This window comes from Macrobrachium nipponense, chromosome 44 (assembly GCF_015104395.2).
Source record: "Macrobrachium nipponense isolate FS-2020 chromosome 44, ASM1510439v2, whole genome shotgun sequence".
Classification (NCBI taxonomy): domain Eukaryota; kingdom Metazoa; phylum Arthropoda; class Malacostraca; order Decapoda; family Palaemonidae; genus Macrobrachium; species Macrobrachium nipponense.
Window position 1 is genome coordinate 11,682,687 of NC_087221.1, and position 19,800 is coordinate 11,702,486.

Genomic DNA, 19,800 nt, shown 5'->3' on the forward strand with positions numbered 1-19,800 from the left:
TTAGAAAGAAAGGGTGAAAGGTGGTTTCCCATAGCCGTGCCAAATATTTGTTCATAGAAGTTACCATTGAAGGTGACTTTAAATTTCCAGTACAAAGGGTTATCAATTAAATAATGGCATTGGTAGGTAATTCTGGATTATACAAATCTAAATGTTGTGATAGATATAGAAGTAATTCATCAATAGTTACTTTAGTGAATAACGATGTCACATCAAGACTAGTTAGTTTATTTGTATTGGATAATTCAATACGGTACAGTCTAGAACAGAAATCGACAGAATTTTGTAAATGAGAGTTTGAAATAGCACCTAAGGTGGGTGATAGTAATTTAACTAAATATTTACACAAATTATGTCTGATAGAACCGGTTGACCTGATAATGGGACGTATAGGGAAATCCCTCTTATGGGTTTTGATTAATCCATACATGTAAGGCAGGGTGGGCCAATCGTTGTCACTTTCTCTTTTATAGACCCGAAATCTTTTAGTATAAGTTTATTTTTTGCATTGAAACTTTTTATGACATCAGCTAAGGGGTAGTTCTTTGGTTTTTTGTAAGTGCTAAATTCAGATAATAAATTTTAAATTTTTTTCAATGTAATTCTTTCTATCCATTATTACAAAACTATTGCACTTATCAGCTTTAGTAATGTATACACTTTTATCTTTCCTTGTTATATGAATTCCATCTGTAAACCTTTTTGGAAAATTCTGTTTTGTTCGGTATTTGAAGTAATCCGAAAAAAAGGCCTTTAAGTAAATTCACAGAAGATGATATAATTGTGTTTTTCTTTTCAAGTTTTGTTATTTCTGAGATAATATTCGTACATGAGATATTATCCACAATCGAGCATAATAATCCGTAGCCTAAAGCGAGTTTTGGATTTGGGGTTAGTTCTTTATATTTGTTATTCCAATCACTTATTTCAATGAGTCTTTTCAGTTTTTAATCAAGTTGGTGAACTAATTTGTTGATCTTGAATCTCAAATTATTATAGAGTTAGTCCGTGAGTTTTGTTATCTAATTCGGGGAATCGTATTCATGTTCTTAATTTCTTGAAATTATTGAATTGTAACTTTCTTGTAAATTCTATATATTTTTGAGAGAAATTCACTGTCTTTTCTGTTGGGAGAACATGCTGCATGAATCAAGAAACTGTAACTCCGCCCACTATTACTCAATTTTGTATATAAAGTTCTGTAAACTATGTTTTTACTTAGTGTGAACTTGAAAATGTAGAATATACTATGAAAGTACTTATTCCAAGTCCTTCTTGCGTGGAATTTATGATATATATACTCTATATAGTATTAAACAACAAAAATAGTTTGATATCGAATTCACTATGCCGAGATGAAGGCTTACACCGAGAGGGAAATAAAATTAATGTGCTACTGTACCGACCAGGATTCGACCCATTGGCTGAAGTTTACGTTTCTCTCTCTCTCTCTCTCTCTCTCTCTCTCTCTCTCTCTCTCTCTCTCTCTCTCTCTCTCTCTCTTATTATTTTTATCATATACTTCAAAACCCTTTTCCCGGCAATCTAAATATTGTGTGAGAAATGTGAAATATACCGCGAATATTATCAAAACCAAAGAAAATGTCTGTATTTTTACAGGCATTTTATGATTTCCTTGCATTTTATTCACTTTTCGATGGATTATAACATAAAAATAGCAAGAGCAGCATCAGAAATTTACTTAAAAATAATAATAATTAAATGAATCAATAATACAAATAAATAATAGAATAATAATATAATAATAATTAATTAATAATAAATAGAATAATGGAAGAAACTATAATTAGCACAAGGGTGTTCATCCTCTTGGCACTACAAATGTTAATCACCTCGAGAGGATCCCTTATTTCTTTCCATTCGCCAAAAGCGTCATTCCCAACCTTTTCCTGGAGATATGCAAACAACCATCCCTCACTTCCACCCTCTGTGTCTCCTCATTTCGACTGCCGTGTGTTTACTCGAGTCAATATATTTCGAGCTGTGCTCTTATACACTTCCCACTAACTCTCTCTCTCTCTCTTTCGCACAAACAAACTCCTTTTAAAGAAGACGCTGCAAATAAACCCCTGCAGGTTCAGCGTTTTAGTTTGCGTCTTACGTTGTAAGCCTTTCGTAAGGTATTTCAAGAATAGGAAATTTAGTAATGTTTCTTTTTGTTTTCGTACAGTGATCAGTACAAGTAATGGTATTTTCACAACTATACTTTGGAAACACCTTGTGATATATATATATATATATATATATATATATATATATATATATATATATATATATATATATATATATATATATGAATACTTATCACATCACCGTGATTCATATAAATCATTCGAGCTACAAATGTCCTTTAATATCTAATTCGCTCTACCTCGGAATTGATATATTTTCATATATGTACCGAAGGGGAATTTTTAGTTGATAATAATTTCGTCCCCCCATGGGATCGAACCACCGTCCAGTAGACGGGAAACAAAATCAGGAACGGACAGTGACGCTATCGAGTCGGCCAGCAGAGAGGCTATATAAATTTATATCGATTCTGACCATTACAAATCACTGTCGATCTCGGTGTTTTGTAATTAGAATCGATATGAAACCCCCTCAACCATACTAGCCGATTCGAGCGTTTGACCAACGTAGCCTTGTTATGAATACTTATCACATCACCGTGATTCATATCAATCATCTGGATCAGGAACAGTGTCGATTGACTTGTAACTGCATTCCCCACTGGGTAGCTGCATCAGCAGTTGAAGGTTCATATCGTCAACTGCATCTTTCTTCACCGCCAAGATGGCACGCGTTCCCAGCCAGTTATGGTCTTTAAATTTGCTTCTCAGGGCAGTTAGAAACCCTAGACGATAGCTCTTGTATTGAATTTCCAAACAGCAAAGTGACCAGACCATCCTGTCCACCAGCCAGAGTGCCATTGCCAAAATCCAATAACTTATTAGAAAAGGCTCCTGCTTCCTCTTCACCACTTGGACTTTCGTTGGTTTGGAGTCTTAACTTCTGTACACTTCTCCACGAGTAGGAGGACTTCATGCAGGCTTTTACCTCGTCAGCTCTTGTTCCCTTAGGAATAACTGGCAAAGTCTGCCTGAAATCACCTTCAAGCAAGACGGCTGTACCTCCCATAAGCCGTGTATTTTGCATCAGATTTTGCAGGGCCCTGTCAAGACCGTCGAATGCCCCTTTGTAGTGTATGGTCATTTCATCACAAATGACCAACTTGCAATCGTTAAGTATTTTGCCCTTAAGAGAACCATAGTTGATGTTGCAGGTTGCCATTTAATGTGTAGTCCTTCCACCAGTCAACAGATTTGCAGCTAATATATTATTATATATATATATTATATTAATATATATATATATAATATATATATATATATATATATATCTATATATAATATCTATATAGATATATATATATAGATATATATATATATATATATATATATATATATATATATAAATAGATATAGATATATATATATATATATATATATATATATATATCTATATATATATATATATATATATATATATATATATATCTATATATATATATATATATATAGATTCACTAGGTCCAAGCGTTGAAATATCAATTGATTAACTAAATCACTGACTTGTCTCATTTTGGGTTCTTTAGCAACGGGTAACCGAATCAGTGACTGCATAGGACCAATGAAAAAGGGAGACAGTGAATAGAAAGTAGTCATTTGAGTAGTGCGAAAATACACTAGATGCCCAAAGATATTGGTTTATAAAAACTATGCATCCACTAAAATTATGTATAATTTTCAATAAAATTCTATTGAACCCCATGGCTACATTAAACAAGGTTACAAACACTAACTAGTGCCGCACCTGGTACAATGGTAAAACTAAATTACCTAGATTAAACCTAAAGGCCAACACAACTAAAACAGTATCCCTTCGGTGGGTCTGATGCAGAACAGCTAAGAAAACACTCGAAATAATAGCGTCTATGATCAATATTTTGGTATTTCATTTCGTAACTGTTTCTGTTTAAACACCGTTGAATGACACACAGGTAGACAAAACAGCACTGCCGGTACAATCGGCAAAATATTCGTAGTTGTAGCGACTGAACTCTAGGGATATTGCAAAGATCTTTACTTTACTTTTGAGTCACTAGCACAAAACAAAACTTCATTATCGTCTGCAAGTGGTTTTAAGCAAAATATTACTCGACAGCTTGGCAGCAAGAAAGCACAACTAGAATTACTTGTAAAGATATGACCATTACGGCAAAAGAGATTTATGTCTCTGCACTGGGTCACGTTTTCACTGGAATGAGAATTTGGAGAAAAACTCAAAAGGGAGGTTTTGAGGATATATAAATGGGCTTTGAAAATTAGGTTAAATGAGAGCTGGGATTACAGACACTGGTTTCAAATCGAAAATACACTTCTCTCGGCAGATTACTTGATATGTCGGTGGACTTTGACGTTCGTTGTAGCATTGCATATTTCAAACCCTTCCCTTGCCCTCCCACACAAAAATTGATATACGACAACTGTTGTATACAGGTTGTATGATAGGGGAATTTATCAATAGGGAATGTTTCAATAATAAATTTGTTTCGATTTCTTAATAATTCATGTCAATTTTGGGAACTTGCCTGGTCGCCCAGTTGTCAAAAATTCTTCTTACTAGGCGACAAGTTTTCTTCATTGGGCAGCCATTTGGTCACCCAGTTACAATGTTAAAATGCACTGCGTTGTAGTGTGAGCCAGCGGTAATGATGGCCGGTGAAGCTGGTATCTTTACACTGCCAATGACGAGAGGAAGTAGGGGTGCGATTGGATTGCTGATTGCACCAGGCCGCTGGATGGGAGAGCAGGCTTGTGGTGGTGAATGTGGGATTCGTCTGGAGTATGAGTCCATGTAAGGAAGAGCTCGCAGACTTTAAGTGTAAGCCAAGGCACGGGGCCAGATGAGTCTCTCTCAACTCTAAAGGTGGACAACAGAAGTCCAAGTAATAGCTATGAGCATAGGACTATTGTGGTAAGATGCCCCTTCCTCTGATACACTTCCCTGCTGTACTCCTTTGCAAGGGCCATCCTAGGCCCTTATATTTTTGTCTTGGATGTTTTCAAATGGCGACTTCTTCTGTTCTGCTGTCAAAGAGGAATCCTTCAAATCCCCAGGTAATGCTAGAAAGTGAACAATATTTCGACAGAAACGAGTGTCACTGTAACAATATGTGAATGTTGTGATCTGGATTTTGTAAGTAATCGGTGTATGAATATTGTTTGGTACTGTCTAAGTTTGTGAATGATATCTGTTCTTTATGTTTGGGTAAGTCACATGACCAGAGACACTTCCGAATTCTCCCCCGCTCTCCACATGTTGGCTTGTCAATGCTGTATAACTATTTTGGTAGCTTGTTTAATAAACTAATGTTAATTACCCTTTTTGGTACCTTGTTTAATAAACTAATGTTAATTACCCTCAGCTTATCAATGAAAACCCGTAACAGTCACAATGAACAACAAATGAAAGGGGCGTTGCTGAGGAGAGAGAGAGAAGTCAAGAGTGGGCGGACTTACTTGGTGTGAAAAGGGTTCAGGTCAGGTCAAAGTAAAAGGCCCGTGACAGGGTTTAGGGTGGCCGCTGGAGTGGTGAAGTTAATGAGTTATTGCGCCCTTAGGGGCTTCTACACAATGGCGGTAGGAGGTGGAGAGCTTAAGATTTATCCCAAAATGTCCCAATAGTTGTTGTGACCGGATGCAGATGGCCAGCGAGTTTGGGTGGTGTGAAGCGCTAATGACCGCTGGAGGTCGTATATGGAATTGGATTAAGAATTAGAGTAAAGACTTAAGGGACAGATATCCCTGGGATTTCGTCTGAAGGACTCGTTAATGGCTATGCAGATGTTCTCATAGGGTATGCCGTCACATTCGCTGTCGCTAATCCGAGAATCCCATATAGGGGATTCGTTCGGTGTGGCTCCCTGTAGAGCTATTGTATTCACACCATATCGAAAGAAATTTTAAAGCGTCGAAGGTATGTTAAGTGGAAGAAACTACAGTGAAGTTACTTTGTCACTAATCTGATTTATTCGACAGCAAAGCGAAATGCGCTTATTTTTCCCTGGCACTCGTATCTGAAAAAAAAGTCTAAGGCAAAACACCTGGATGTTCTAAAAAAAAAAAAAAACGTCATATTTTTGCATTCATACTTTACACATTCTTTCGGTTTTTGTAAAATTGAAATGAGGTGGAAAATGCAAGCGTCACGAGGTGGCGCATGCGATATGTGTGTGTGTGTGTGTGTGTGTGTGTGTGTGTGTACGCGAAGGACTACTCATTCAAAAGAGAGAGCAAGAATGAAAGGAATGATGAGCTAGGCGAAAGAGTGAAAGACAAATAGGAATGAGAAAGTCACCTGCCCTGTAGCATGACTATCAAAGGCTCTGATTTCGGTAGCATCCTTCCTACACTGCAGATATCGTGAAGCTTATCACCAAAATGACCATTAATTTTAAGGCAACCCAAATTCGGTGTACCTTATTCCCTATTGTCTTTATCGATTCTACTTTTCTATGGGACTGGCTCAACCCGGCTTTTCCTTTATACTGATAGACTGGCCGAGGAGAGAGAGAGAGAGAGAGAGAGAGAGAGAGAGAGAGAGAGAGAGAGAGAGAGAGAGAAAGTATAATGGATTTTCATCTGTATGCTGATTCTCCTTTCATTTTACGGGACGCTTGGTCTTTTTTTCGAATCTATAATTTTGGTTCCCATTTTGGTGTTTCTTGTACGAGAAACTTCGTCTCAAATTAGATTTTGTTTTGTTTCATTTAAAATTATTTTTTATTTCTGTGCTGTAATAATTTATGTTTTGATGCAGCTTTGCATCCACTCAAAAAGGAAAGTATGAATTTATAATAGAAAGAAATACCATAATTAATCCATTTGTTATTGGACAGACTGGTTGGAAATTACTGGTGAAATGGATTACGCGGACTTCAATATGGGGATATTGTTCATTGTTCGCATATGGGATTTAGATTGCATCATGAAAAAATGTTGCCGGACCCTGAAATTAGTGCCTCTCTCTCTCTCTTTCTTTCTTTCTTTCTTTCTTTAGCATTGTATGATATTTTACGTAATTATCAGTTGCTGGTTCGTCTCAGACCTCCGTATACTTGCTTGACAGTGGGTGGTATCCGTATATCAGACACGGGGCTATGCATAGTCTCAGTGGATCATAGACTACTTGAAAAGAGGACTACCGACTCCCCAACTAGGGTCCTCAAGGTCGGGTCCCAAACAGGAATAGCACGCACTTTAACAAACGCCCTTACATTAACTTTTTGTTGTTGTTTACTTAATTTTTTTTTATATGATATTTGATTTCCCAAAAGAAGGAAAGTCTTTCATCACTGTTTTCTAATAAACACCATTTAAATATTATTTTGTTATCAAAGTTTAGGTTAAAAAAAAAATCTTGATTTTTCTTAACTCTAATTTTAATACAGGAAATCGGTACAGTTATTCAATAAAGATGTAATATCTTTTTATAAAAGAATGATAGAAATATGATACCAATATAGAAAAAAAATCAATGGCAAGAAAAGAAAAATAAATATGACAGAGCTTCATAAATTTACGTAGCATTTTAGTTCAAAGATATAAAGGGAAAGAAATCAGTGCAAAAATGCTATGAAAAAATAAAGAAAACATCTAAATTCAAATTTCAGTTACCCATAAGTCTTAATTTGATAGGTTTCCTCGTCGTCTTAAGCAACCTAGTTCATTCTCTCGATCGGCATTATTTAAAACATATGCCTTGAACAAAATATTTTTGAGAGATTGACAAGCTCTCTGTGTGTGTGGGATGGGGGCAAAGAAGAATCAATAATTCCTAAATTTCTAATTTACAATCTCGGTTCACTTAATTTCTCAAACAAATGGAATGCACTATGAACAAAGAACATTATGTCAATTGTAGGAACACAACGGCCGCAGCGATTCAGTTCCTCATCTGTTACCTTTTGTTTCAATGGATCTGAGGAATCAAGTCATTCTCCAGTCCTGCAAATTTCCAAATTTGCAACACTAGAGAATTACTTGATTCCTCAGATCCACTGAAACAAAATGTTTTTATTGCTGGTTATCTTGTTCATAAATATGGGGTAAGAGATGCAAGTGAAGGTGACATTTCAAGTAAATTTTTAGAGGAACTGAATCGTGGTGGCCTTTGTGTTCCTACACTTGGCACAGTGTTCTTTGTTCATAGTGTATTCCATTTGTGTGAGAAATTAGGTGAGCCGAGGAAATATTGTGGAAATTACGAGGCTAAGCTTTTAGAAATGATTGGTTCTTCTTTTGCAAAAACAAGAGAGCTTGTCAATCTCTCAAAAATATTTTGTTCAAGGCATCTGTTTTAAATAATACCGATCGAGAGAATGAAGTAGGTTGCTTAAGACGAGAAAAAAACTATCAATTTAAGATTAATGGGTAACTGAAAAAATGAATTTAGATGTTTTCTTTATTTTTCCATAGCATTTGTGCACTGATTTATTTCTCCTTATGTCTTGGAGCAAAAATGCCATGTAAATTTATCAAGCCCTGCCATATCCACGATTACTTGTTTTTCTTTTCTTGTAATTGATATTTTCCCCTATATTGGTATCATATTTTTATCTTCCTTACATAAAAGAATATTGCATCTCTATTTAATAATTGTACTTATTTCATGTATTAGAATTAGGGTAAAAGAAAAAAAATCAAGCTTTTTTTTATTAACCTGAGCTTTTATAACTAAATAATATTTAAATGTTGTTTATTGGAAAACAGTGATAAAAGACTTTCCTTTTTTTAAAATCAAATATCATATAAAACATGTAATTAAACAAAAACAAGCAGCGGAGTCGGTAGTCCTCTTTTCAAGTAGTCTATGCAGTTGATTGACATTCCACATCCTAAGGTCACATTCTCGTGCATGTTGGTACACTCAGTCACACTTCCCTTTCCTTAGGTAGTTGAGTTTTCATCTTATATTTGTCTCTTATACTGTACATTATTGGCTGTAGTTTTATGTATTCATTTATAGGAATTGTCATTTGATATTAATTTCGCATAGTAGCACATTTAAATATGCATTATATAATTTTGGCTCAAAATTTTAGGGTATAAAAATAAGTTGGTTGTGAAAATTTGACAAAACTATCACACACACACACACAAATATATATATATATATATATATATATATATATATATATATATATATATATATGTATATATATTTGTGTGTGTGTGTGTATGTATAAATGAAGCACGAGAGTTTGGAACGTGATGAATGCATAAATAAAGATGTACCTTTATATATATATATATATATATATATATATATATATATATATATATATATATATATATGAGTATGCGACATTATAGCTAGGTCCAAAAGAGCTAGTACAATTGAGCTAGTGCGACAAAATGGCTAGTTCCATAATAGCTAGTACCAAAATCGCTAATGTGACAAAAGAGCTAGTTAGACATTTGAGCTGGTACAAAAAGAGCTGTTAACCAAAATAACTAGTTTCAAGAAAATGGAGTGTTATTTCTACTTCATTTTTTCTTTTAATCTTTTTCTTATCTATGGAGAAAAAAGTTAGTAGTATTCCACCCTTCATCATGGAAGTTATAAAGTCCCAGAAAGGAAAAGATTTACTTAGCTACGATAGATATTTGTACCGAAAAAATACAACGAACAAAACCAGCCAGAACTGGAGATGTGTAATGAAGGATTGTAGAGGAACATTGAAAACTGAGCCGAACTACCAAGAAAAGTATGAAGTGAAAATTGGACAAGAACATAATCATGGCCCAGATCCCGCGAGGCAAAGTGTTAGAATTGCTTTAGGGAAAATGAATGAGCAAGCTTCAAATTGTAGAGCACCATCACGAAGAGTTATTGCTGCTGTAGTACAAGAGCTGGATGACGAAGCAATGGCTAATGTCCCTATAAAAAGAGCGCTCCAAAAACGTATTCAACGTAGACGTAAGGTTGAAGGCCATTTTCCTGAACCTTTATCAATTAACGAATTGATGTTGTTAGAGAAAACTTTCTTTTCCCTGTGGTTATGTTATGATGCCTGATAAGGCTCAGTCAACGTATGAACGAGTATTTCAGATTTTGAAAGACAAACGCCCAGACTGTGACCCTGAAAACGTAACCTTAGATTTTGAAAAGTCTGCTATCAATGCTTTCATGACAGTGTATCCTGATGCAAACATAAATGGATGTTTCTTTCATCTATCACAGTCAATATAGAGAAAAATACAAATCACGGGATTATCAAATAGCTATATATCTGATGCCAACTGCCGTCTTTATTGCAAGATGCTGGCTGCTTTGGCGTTTCTAAATCCAGATGAAGTGACAGATGCATTCGAAGAGCTAAATGAAGACCTCGAACGTCTACAATTGGATGAAGAAATGCAAATATTATATGACTATTTCGAAGACACATACATTGGTAGACGACAGAGAAGTGGAAGAAGAATACCCTTATTTCCCATCGAATTGTGGAACGTCCGGGAAAGAACACAAAACGACAGAACAGGGACAAATAACAAGTTAGAGGGATGGCATCGTGTGCTATTCAGGGAATGTATGACACTGCTCATCCAACCGAATGGCGCTTTTTTCAAGGAATTAAAAAAGAAGCACTTCAGAGAAGCAATCTAATTGCGTATATCAGTGGGGAGCAATTACCTGTCAAAAGAAAGACTAAGGAAATTAACGATAGACTGAAAAACTTGATTAGCAAGCACACAAATAATGATATATCTACTAAAGATTTTTTAACGAGGAATAAGCTATAACATAACATATTAAAGGTTAAAGTTTTATTTGTTTTTTAACATTTTCAGTTAAAAATAAAAAATATGACGAGACAGAAGAAAATTTATTTTTTACTTTCTACATCAGTAATCAACGTAAACACACACACACACGCACACACAGACACACACACACACACACACACAGTTTTAGCAACACTACATTTTCTCGAAACAAGCTATTTTGGTTAACAGCCCTTTTTGAACCAGCTCAAATGTACTACTAGCTATTTTGTCACAATAGCGATTTTGGTACTAGCTATTATGGAACTAGCTATTTTGTCGCACTAGCTCAATTGTACTAGCTCTTTTGGGCCTAGCTCTTTTGGACCTAGCTCTTTTGGATCGCTCCCATATATATATATATATATATATATATATATATATATATATATATTATATATATATATTATAAGGTGGATAATGCTCTAGTACGTCCCAAACAAGAGAATATGCGTTGCTACGTTTACTCAATCCTAAAGACAACAATAACCGTAAAGTACCTATGGTGCTTTATGCAGATTGTTGCATAAAGTATCTATTTTACGTACTTTACGCACATAAAATTGATTTTAGGAAAGTCAGTAGAAATGTTTGGATATCTGTAAATACTACAGCATCAAGCGTTCTGAAGCCTCTTGTTGTATTAGAATAAGTCAACTTCCATGACATTTTGAGGAAAAAAATAGAATTCAGTAAATAAGCCAGAAGAGAGAGAGAGAGAGAGAGAGAGAGAGAGAGAGAGAGAGAGAGAGGAGAGATGATAGAGAGAGAGAGAGAGAGAGAGAGAGAGAGTAATGTAAGATCTTTTTATGAATGACTTTCATTGTTAACTTTTAAGTTCGAAACATGCCTTTATTTTACTTAAGTCATTACTTAAATAATAATATGCATTTTCAATTTACTGGTTAATGATTCGGTTAATTATTTATCTGAGAGGGTGTTGATGAAAAAATGTAATTGAACACGTCTTCTGTTTAGAAAACTAAAATCTCTGTTAAAATTTTGATTTACTTTTTTTTTTTACTTAGTAATGAACAAATAAATAGTAATGAACAAATAAATTTTGGAGAAAAAGTAAGAGTAAAAATCATTTATTGAAAAAATGAAAATATAAATAAATTATTGCGTTACCGTTACCAATTTGCCTGTTATCTAAAAACCTGTCATTTGACTAATGGGATGCCTAAGACCTGCCTGTGCCTGGCAAATGATGATTTGTCTCCCGGCATGACAACGGATTATAGGCAAAAGGAAAAACGTTAGGGAACACTACGAGGTGGATGCCGTGGAAAAGGGAAATAGACAAAAGAGAGCCAATGAGAAGCGCGCGGGGTGCTCCCTACCCAGAACGAGACCCTTTCTCCCATCGCCATCGATTAAAAGGCAGAAAGACCAACCAACCCCTTTGTTCATAACGATGGCCCCTCGACTTTGTCTATTCATAATGCTTCAGTGATCAAGGGGAACAGAGCCACCAGCAACGAAAGGAAGTCAGCACCTGACTTATTTTGCATTGGTCAATAAAAGATGGGAAATCAAAGGAATAAATAAATCTAAAGGGAGCGTGTGGTTTTCTGCTCTCCATATTGATTCAGGTGTGGCCACTGACACTTTAGCCGGAGGAATTTCTTGTCACATGTGGAAAAGGTTTTGCTTTGCGAACTCTATTAGAAGATGGAAGTTCTGTTTACGCAGCTTGTGTGCGAAAGCTCCATTTCTATTGCTGTAGTACAGTGAAGATTCTGGGATATTTACTCTCTCTCTCTCTCTCTCTCTCTCTCTCTCTCTCTCTCTCTCTCGTAGGCCTAGTTTCAGCTCGTGCTTCTACTCTTTTAGCAACCAGTGGTGTTTTAATGTAAGATTGTGTAGAATATCTTTTTTGTTTTCATATTGACTTTCACAAAATCTTGGTCTTTGGCAAGGCATTTTGTACCTAATTTACTTAACACTACGTGAAAGAAAGTAATGTTTTACTTCCGTGGTTCCATCCCACGAGACGACGAACTTATCATCAACTAAAAAGTTTTCCTTCAGTTAAAATATCGCAAAATATATTTATTTCTAAGGTAGAGCGAACTTGATATTAAAGGACATTTGTAGCGTAATGCTTATAACATAATCTGAGGGTATGTATGTATGTATAAAACCATGGGTTGTATACATACATTGGTTATACTTGCCGGTGGGGGGTAGACCATGGACAAGTATCCTGTATGAAAAGTGGGTAACGACCACAGAAAGTTTGGGAACCATTGATATAAACGAATAGTGCAGGAAAATGTCAGGCAAAAGGTCAGTACCAAGCACTTTCTCCCGTTTATTCAGGCATCGTCGGGGCACAAATAAAATACAGTTAGAAAGAAGGTTACAAAGTAAACAAAAGGAACATGAATACCAGATGGTTAATAATTATAAGGGTAAAAATCAAAGAGATACTCCATGATAATCCGGAATCACGCGGTCACGAATTAAAACCATATAATAAACGTCTCTTAACGGTTAAATCCATGGTTTTATATAGTATATATAATATATTTATATATATATATATATATATATATATATATATATTATATATAGTAGTGTATGTATGTATACACGTATATGTTGTGTGTATATATATATATATATATATATATATATATATATATATATAATATATATATATATATATATATAGTATATATATATATATATATATATATATATATATATATATATAAAATTTGATCGCACTGTGATTTATAATTTTTAAGTGATAAATGGTATGATACTGGAGTGTCTCGAACACTCGACACAGTAACTTGATGGCTCAGTAGTTACCGTCGACTGAAGTCGTTGGAAAGGTAGTGTCGAGTGGGTCGAGACACTTCAGTACCATTACATTTATTACTTAAAAATTCCCTTTCGATGATCATTCCTCTTCGGGGATATTCCCGAAGTGGCGTGATCTGGATATTAAATGACATTATTGTGGCTTAATGATTATATATAATCTTCTGATCACGATGGTGAGGACAGCTCTAATAAATATATCCGAATTCGACCGGTTTAAGTATGTACGAGCGGCAATAGACTTTTTAATCAGTCTCGTGGTCATACATCATCATTGCTTCATATTTCTTGCGCTCGGATCCAAGTCTTTGTAGTGGGAAGCGTATTTAAAAAGCACTAAGAATTCGAGTAATTAAGAGGGCATTGTGGCTATTGAAATTACACACACACATTATATATATATATATATATATATATATATATATATATATATATATATATATATATATATATATATATATATATATATATATGCACGTGTATGCGTAATGTTTACAAATCATTATTTTGTAGATGATATACTATATATTTCTATTCTTTATATTCCCCAGGCGTGTCCACGTCTCCAAGGCAACAGTCGACTGCCTGAATGGTGTCTACGAAGTCGAACCGGGCCATGGAGCGACACGAGACCAGTATCTAAAGGTTTGTGCTTTGAATTACTATAGAGAAAATGGAAGGCTTTGAAGACGACAGTTCGTATCATAATCAAGTTTTATGGACTGAGTAGAAAGTCAGCATCTGTGGTATCTCTATTGATGTCTTTTTCATATTGCTTCAGAGCAGTCTTTGGTTTTCTCCAGTCTCTCTTTCTTTGATTTGCGCAGTTTCATTTTTAGAACCAAATTCGCCGTATTACAATACAGTCGAATCGTATTGGCATAAACTTAAGTGAGGATTGCTTAAGTCAGACAGACATGTTTGTGCATTTTGCAACAGATATCCAGGATATCGGTGGCGCTTTCGTTAAGTTGGTGACACGACACACGGACACGTGCACACGACTTCAATTTAAGCACCTATGAAGACTATGTTGAGTTAGTCGACCAGATGCTAGAAAATGTGCTGATGGACAACACCTTTTTCTAAACGTGTAGTTTTTATTTGAGATCGCCCCATATGAGGGTACTGTCTTTATAGTTCTTTGTGCTGGATACTAAATAGAAATAAATAATTTAATTTTCTTATAATCATTATCTTCTTTATGCGACGTCCCTTCGCGCCCAGTTGCTGTCCTTTGGCCTCTTCCTCCATAGTTGTCTAACTTCTTTCAAGTTATAATTTTCTCATCTTGCTTACGAATAAATTCTTCTGGCGAGCCTTATGGAAATCCTTTACATATGCTTGAGAAGGAAGATCTAACAGCAGCTGATCTTCAAGGTATTATTATTACTATATTATAAACCAAACTGCAGTCTTCTTTTGGCAAGAAGAATGCTGCAAAGCCAAGTGCCTCATGACAGAAGCAGCCCAGTACCGACAAGGAAATTGCAAAGTAAGGAATAAACTCTAAGAGAAAAATGCAAAAGCAAAAACCAATAAAAATATGGCAGAATAAAATGAAAACGATGAGCTCTTAAATAATTCATCATCTTTTCCCTCGTTCCAGGATCACGCCGTCGAGACGTACTTGATCAAGAGAGAAGAGCCTATGAGACAGAGGCGCCGAGGGCCTAAGTATTCCCGTTCAAGGCTTTGGTCTGAGGACGAACGCAATTCCGTCTCCCATGTAAGTGTTGTGTGTGTGTTTGAGTGCGTGGGTGTGTATGCGTGGTTCAATTTTCGTATTTTATTAATTCGATATTTCTTGTATAGAGTCTGAAGCTGGCTGCTCCTGTCTTCTTCCATCGGCTAATGAATGGCTTTGATTTGAGAGCGCATGCTGGGTCCGGAAGCATGACTAATACATTTTCTCTGTTTATATCCTTCTTATTTCACAGCATTGTGGTCATTCTTCCTTACTCCAATTGTAGTATTGAAAGTGACAAAGGACTTGCACATGAGAGTCATAAAAATTATTCTTATCATCATCCTTGTGTATGTGTAGCTACTGACATGACTCGGAAGATGTCGTTGTCCCAAATCCATTAAAAAACTACGAGAGGATGAATACTCTTGAACAGGCATAGGGTCTGTTCAGAGAAATATAATTACGAATAACTAGTGTATAACGATAATCCCACCCGTATCCAATCCTCTCTTTTTTGAAATTCGCCCATCTCGATGGAATGAAATCGGAGAGGAATTTTATCACCCTTCCCAAGACGATTTCTTTGTTTACTGAAGTTCACAGCAATATGAGAGTCCACTTACAATGCCCAAAAACACCCCTGGAAATTTACTCTGTTCTTGTCAAAGAAACTTACCGTGAGTTAAGTCATAATAAAAGGCTTCCTTATCATCACATATTTACGTATGGTTGTTTGATGATATAAATTTTGACAGGATAAAGAGCAATCTCTCTCTCTCTCTCTCTCTCTCTCTCTCTCTCTCTCTCTCTCTCTCTCTCTCTGAGCTGCGACTCACAACGCTTTACTAACATTCAGGTCAGCAAAGGTATACTATTGAATTTGAGGAAATGTCCCCATATAGTTGTCACTGGTTCGGGAGAGAATCTAGGGCTGGTCCTTCCTTTTACGAACTGAATACTGGACCACTGAGCTTAAGAGAGGAATGGCGTAGAACGAGATTAGGAGATAAACACTTTTTAGGATCTTTCCGTATTGTATGAAAGGCTGCAAGGGAGAAAAGAAGTTTAAGCAGACTTTTTCATTTGGGGTAGGACCGATTGGTGGTAAACCTTATCTTTGGTCCGAGTCTAATAAGTTGACGTACAGTACTTCTGTAGGTTATCAAGTATTTCTTAGTTATACAAGTTCTAGTTTTCGTTGGTCAGCCTTTGATGGTATCGGATATGAGCGTCATACGTTAATGGAGATTTCAACATTTATAATAAATCCACCTGGCCTTTTTCAGTTATTGAAATCAGCCTCAAAACGTACCTAGTAACAAAAGATACAGCTAAAGTGGCATCTAGCACAGTAATCATTTAGGCCGAGTATTTGACGAAAAAAATTATGTGTTTGAATTGAGAGTTTAAAAAACGCTGATAAGCATATTGAAAATATATATATATAAATAAACTGAAGTTTGAAAGTCCTACTTTTGGGGAAATCGAATGTACTTCATTTGTCGCTGGCGACTTCTGTGGTGATAGTGCCTGCAATAATTGGTATCTTCTTTTAGACGGAAAAAGACCGCAGACACTCCACTGCGACCACGACTTCCAACTCGCCGAGCCATCCTCCGTCGATCAACTGCCCGATCATCACAACCACGGAAGCGACGCCCAACCACCACCCGACGGAGCCCAACCACACCTCGGCGACGGCGAACCACAGACCGAAACAGAGCCACAACCAAGTAGGTAATAGTAAGAAGCAGGTCGTTCCCGCGTCTCCTGGCAGCACCTGCGATTCTTCTAACAGCGTTGGTTCCCCCACATCCAGTAGTGCTTCTGACACTGACGAGGAAGATGGGCCGAAGAACTCTGAAGGGACTGATAAGGGTAGCAGCAGTACGTCTCCAACGCCGTCTCCAACAGGACCGTTGGAAGAAGATAATCCTAATGACTGGACGCCTGAAATACCATTTGAAAATGTAAGTGTTACCACGGTTCTTCCTCCAGTATTATCTACTTATTCAGTTTCTGATATTTAATTTTGATTGAGACTAGATCTGTGTTGCTTTAAATTTCCTGTTATAATCGGTCATTTTATTGAGTTTTGACTGTCATGGATTTTTATACTTTGTTGTTAATTAGATGTAGCTTTTTCCTTTGTGTTTTGTTTTAAGACTGTATTGCATGCTTTTTCCAATTTTGAATATACAAATAGAATTATTGTAGTTATGTATCTTAGAAACAAGCTTCAAGCTTAAACTGTGAGCAGTGATTACTCAAGATTTGTTTTATTTTTTATCCTTACCTACCTGACCAGAATTTTTATGTCACTCCATTGTTTTTATGGTTTCAGTAAACAGTATCAAAAAAATCTTTCCAATTCACATATAATGTTTTTCTGTGTTTACGTTATTAGTATACTCAGTTATAGTTCTGCAATAGCTATTAGTTTCTCAATATATTATTTTGAAATTATGTTTTCTTTCCATATCAGTCCGGATGTAGGCATTGAGTCACATCATGTCCTCACAATTATGCAACATCACCTCTTAATTGTTTTTATTTCCATTACATCCTCACGAACACGGGAATTGTTGCCGTGTTTACAGCTACGATATTACGCATGGTTTTGGAATAGTGCAGCCAATTACTCTCTGACATTGCGTAGGAAAAGTCTTCTCCCTGCACGGGCAGTGGTGAGGTCCAGTTCTGGTGAACTCTTGTCATTCATTCCCTCTTAGTGATTTGATCGCTATCCCCTTTATAACTACGGTTTAGAAATTATTTGCATTTATTTCTCATTAAAAGGGCGTGTGTAGGTGTGTACAGATAAAGGGTAGCTACATGTCCGGACACTTGTACATGTACGACCGTGCATTCTGTATGCAGTTGTACGCACTCCATTTATAGCTTTAATGACTGTAGTCTTAACTTGCCTCAAACACCTGATTGTCTCTAAAGCTCTGTTCGATTGTCGCTGCCCCCTAGTTTAAAAATAGGAGTTGGTCATTTTTCATTAGAGAACACTAATATAGTTGTTATTGGTAACCAAAAGAGAATCGTTTACTCTGTAAGAAAGTGTAGTTGTTCTTGATGATGTAATGATGGTGGAGGTTTTCATGTGAAAAAAGACTTGGTTATATTTGGATGAGGGGTCATTACGAGAGTTGACTCTTCGTCAGCATGCAGTGCTATTGGCCATTTCTGGGTTGAATCAACAGTTGCTGCCTGCTTGAAGAGTAAGTCTGCACTTGGGGACATTTCCAAGACTTGGCAGTATGTTGTGGACTGGTGCTGTCAAAACCATTAATTAAGAAGCAGAGATATGTAAACTTGCGCCCGTTTCATGTTCGTATTCAATTGGATAGAAGAACCCATAAGATAAAATAAAATTTGCATTGACGAGGACAATAAAAACCAGGTTAATAACCTGCAAGATGCAGTGTTTTTTTTCGGTAATGTAGTAGAAAACCAAGTTATTAAAAGTTTCGGTAATTCTAAGCCCTCATTTCGCAGTAAAGTAGACTATGGCAGTTGACGTTTTCCTACGTTATTGTACTTACTGAACAAGAATTTTAAGAATATTTATTCGGACGACTGTAATTAACCCCCAGGGGCCAGTACTAAACACGGCGAAATACATTGGACACCCCAATCCCTAGTGGATGTCGTATTCGCGGTTACGTTTCTTGTAGGGTAATTCTAAAGAATAGTTCCGTACGGACTGCAAGGAAGGTAACCGCGGATACGAGATCCACTAGGGATTGAGGCATGTTTAGTACTGGCCCCTGGGGGTAATTACAGTCATCCGAATAAATATTACTTTAAATTCTTGTTCAGTAAGTAAAATAACGTAGGAAAACGTCAACTGCCTTAGTCTACTTTACCGCGGAATGAGGGTTTAGAATTACCAAAGTTTCTTTCCGGTAGGTAACAGAACCACAGAAAAGTTAAACTGGCCATAATAACCTCAGCTTTTGGAGGTATGTTAAAGGCATGGCACCACCTCATAGTGCCTTATTCATGACGGTAGACGTGGGCAAAAGGCGAGCTAGGATGGTGGCATATTTTGAAGAAGTAGAATATCTCAAAATGCACGTAATCGTTAACTCAGGATTCAGTTGTTACTGACCTACCGAAGTCATTTTTAAGTATAGATTTGTTCAGGGATAGATTTTAACTTTTAATATAATTTTGTCATAGTTTTTCTTTTAGTATATTTTTGACTTAGTTCCTGTTTTAATATATATTTTTATATCTTCTAATATTATCCAATTATACTGCATGGTATGGTATTTACAGTTTCGACGATACTCTTTGCTTTGGAAACTTATTTTTTTTATTTTAGAATATTGCCGCCTTATAATT

At 36.0% G+C, this 19,800-nt stretch overlaps 1 protein-coding gene across 5 annotated transcripts in view; it reads left to right on the forward strand.

Annotated features, from left to right (window-relative positions):
* Positions 1-19,800, forward strand: part of LOC135204025 (adenylate cyclase type 8-like) — a 973,771-nt gene that overhangs the window by 892,822 nt on the left and 61,149 nt on the right. For 3 of the 5 annotated variants that reach the window (XM_064233960.1, XM_064233962.1, XM_064233963.1), the window contains exons 15-18: positions 14,303-14,396; positions 15,361-15,480; positions 16,998-17,411; positions 18,042-18,128. In XM_064233960.1, the coding sequence (XP_064090030.1) occupies positions 14,303-14,396; positions 15,361-15,480; positions 16,998-17,411; positions 18,042-18,128 (715 nt within the window). The remainder of the gene's footprint in view (positions 1-14,302; positions 14,397-15,360; positions 15,481-16,997; positions 17,412-18,041; positions 18,129-19,800) is intronic. The other 2 variants (XM_064233961.1, XM_064233964.1) reach the window with 2 other exon arrangements.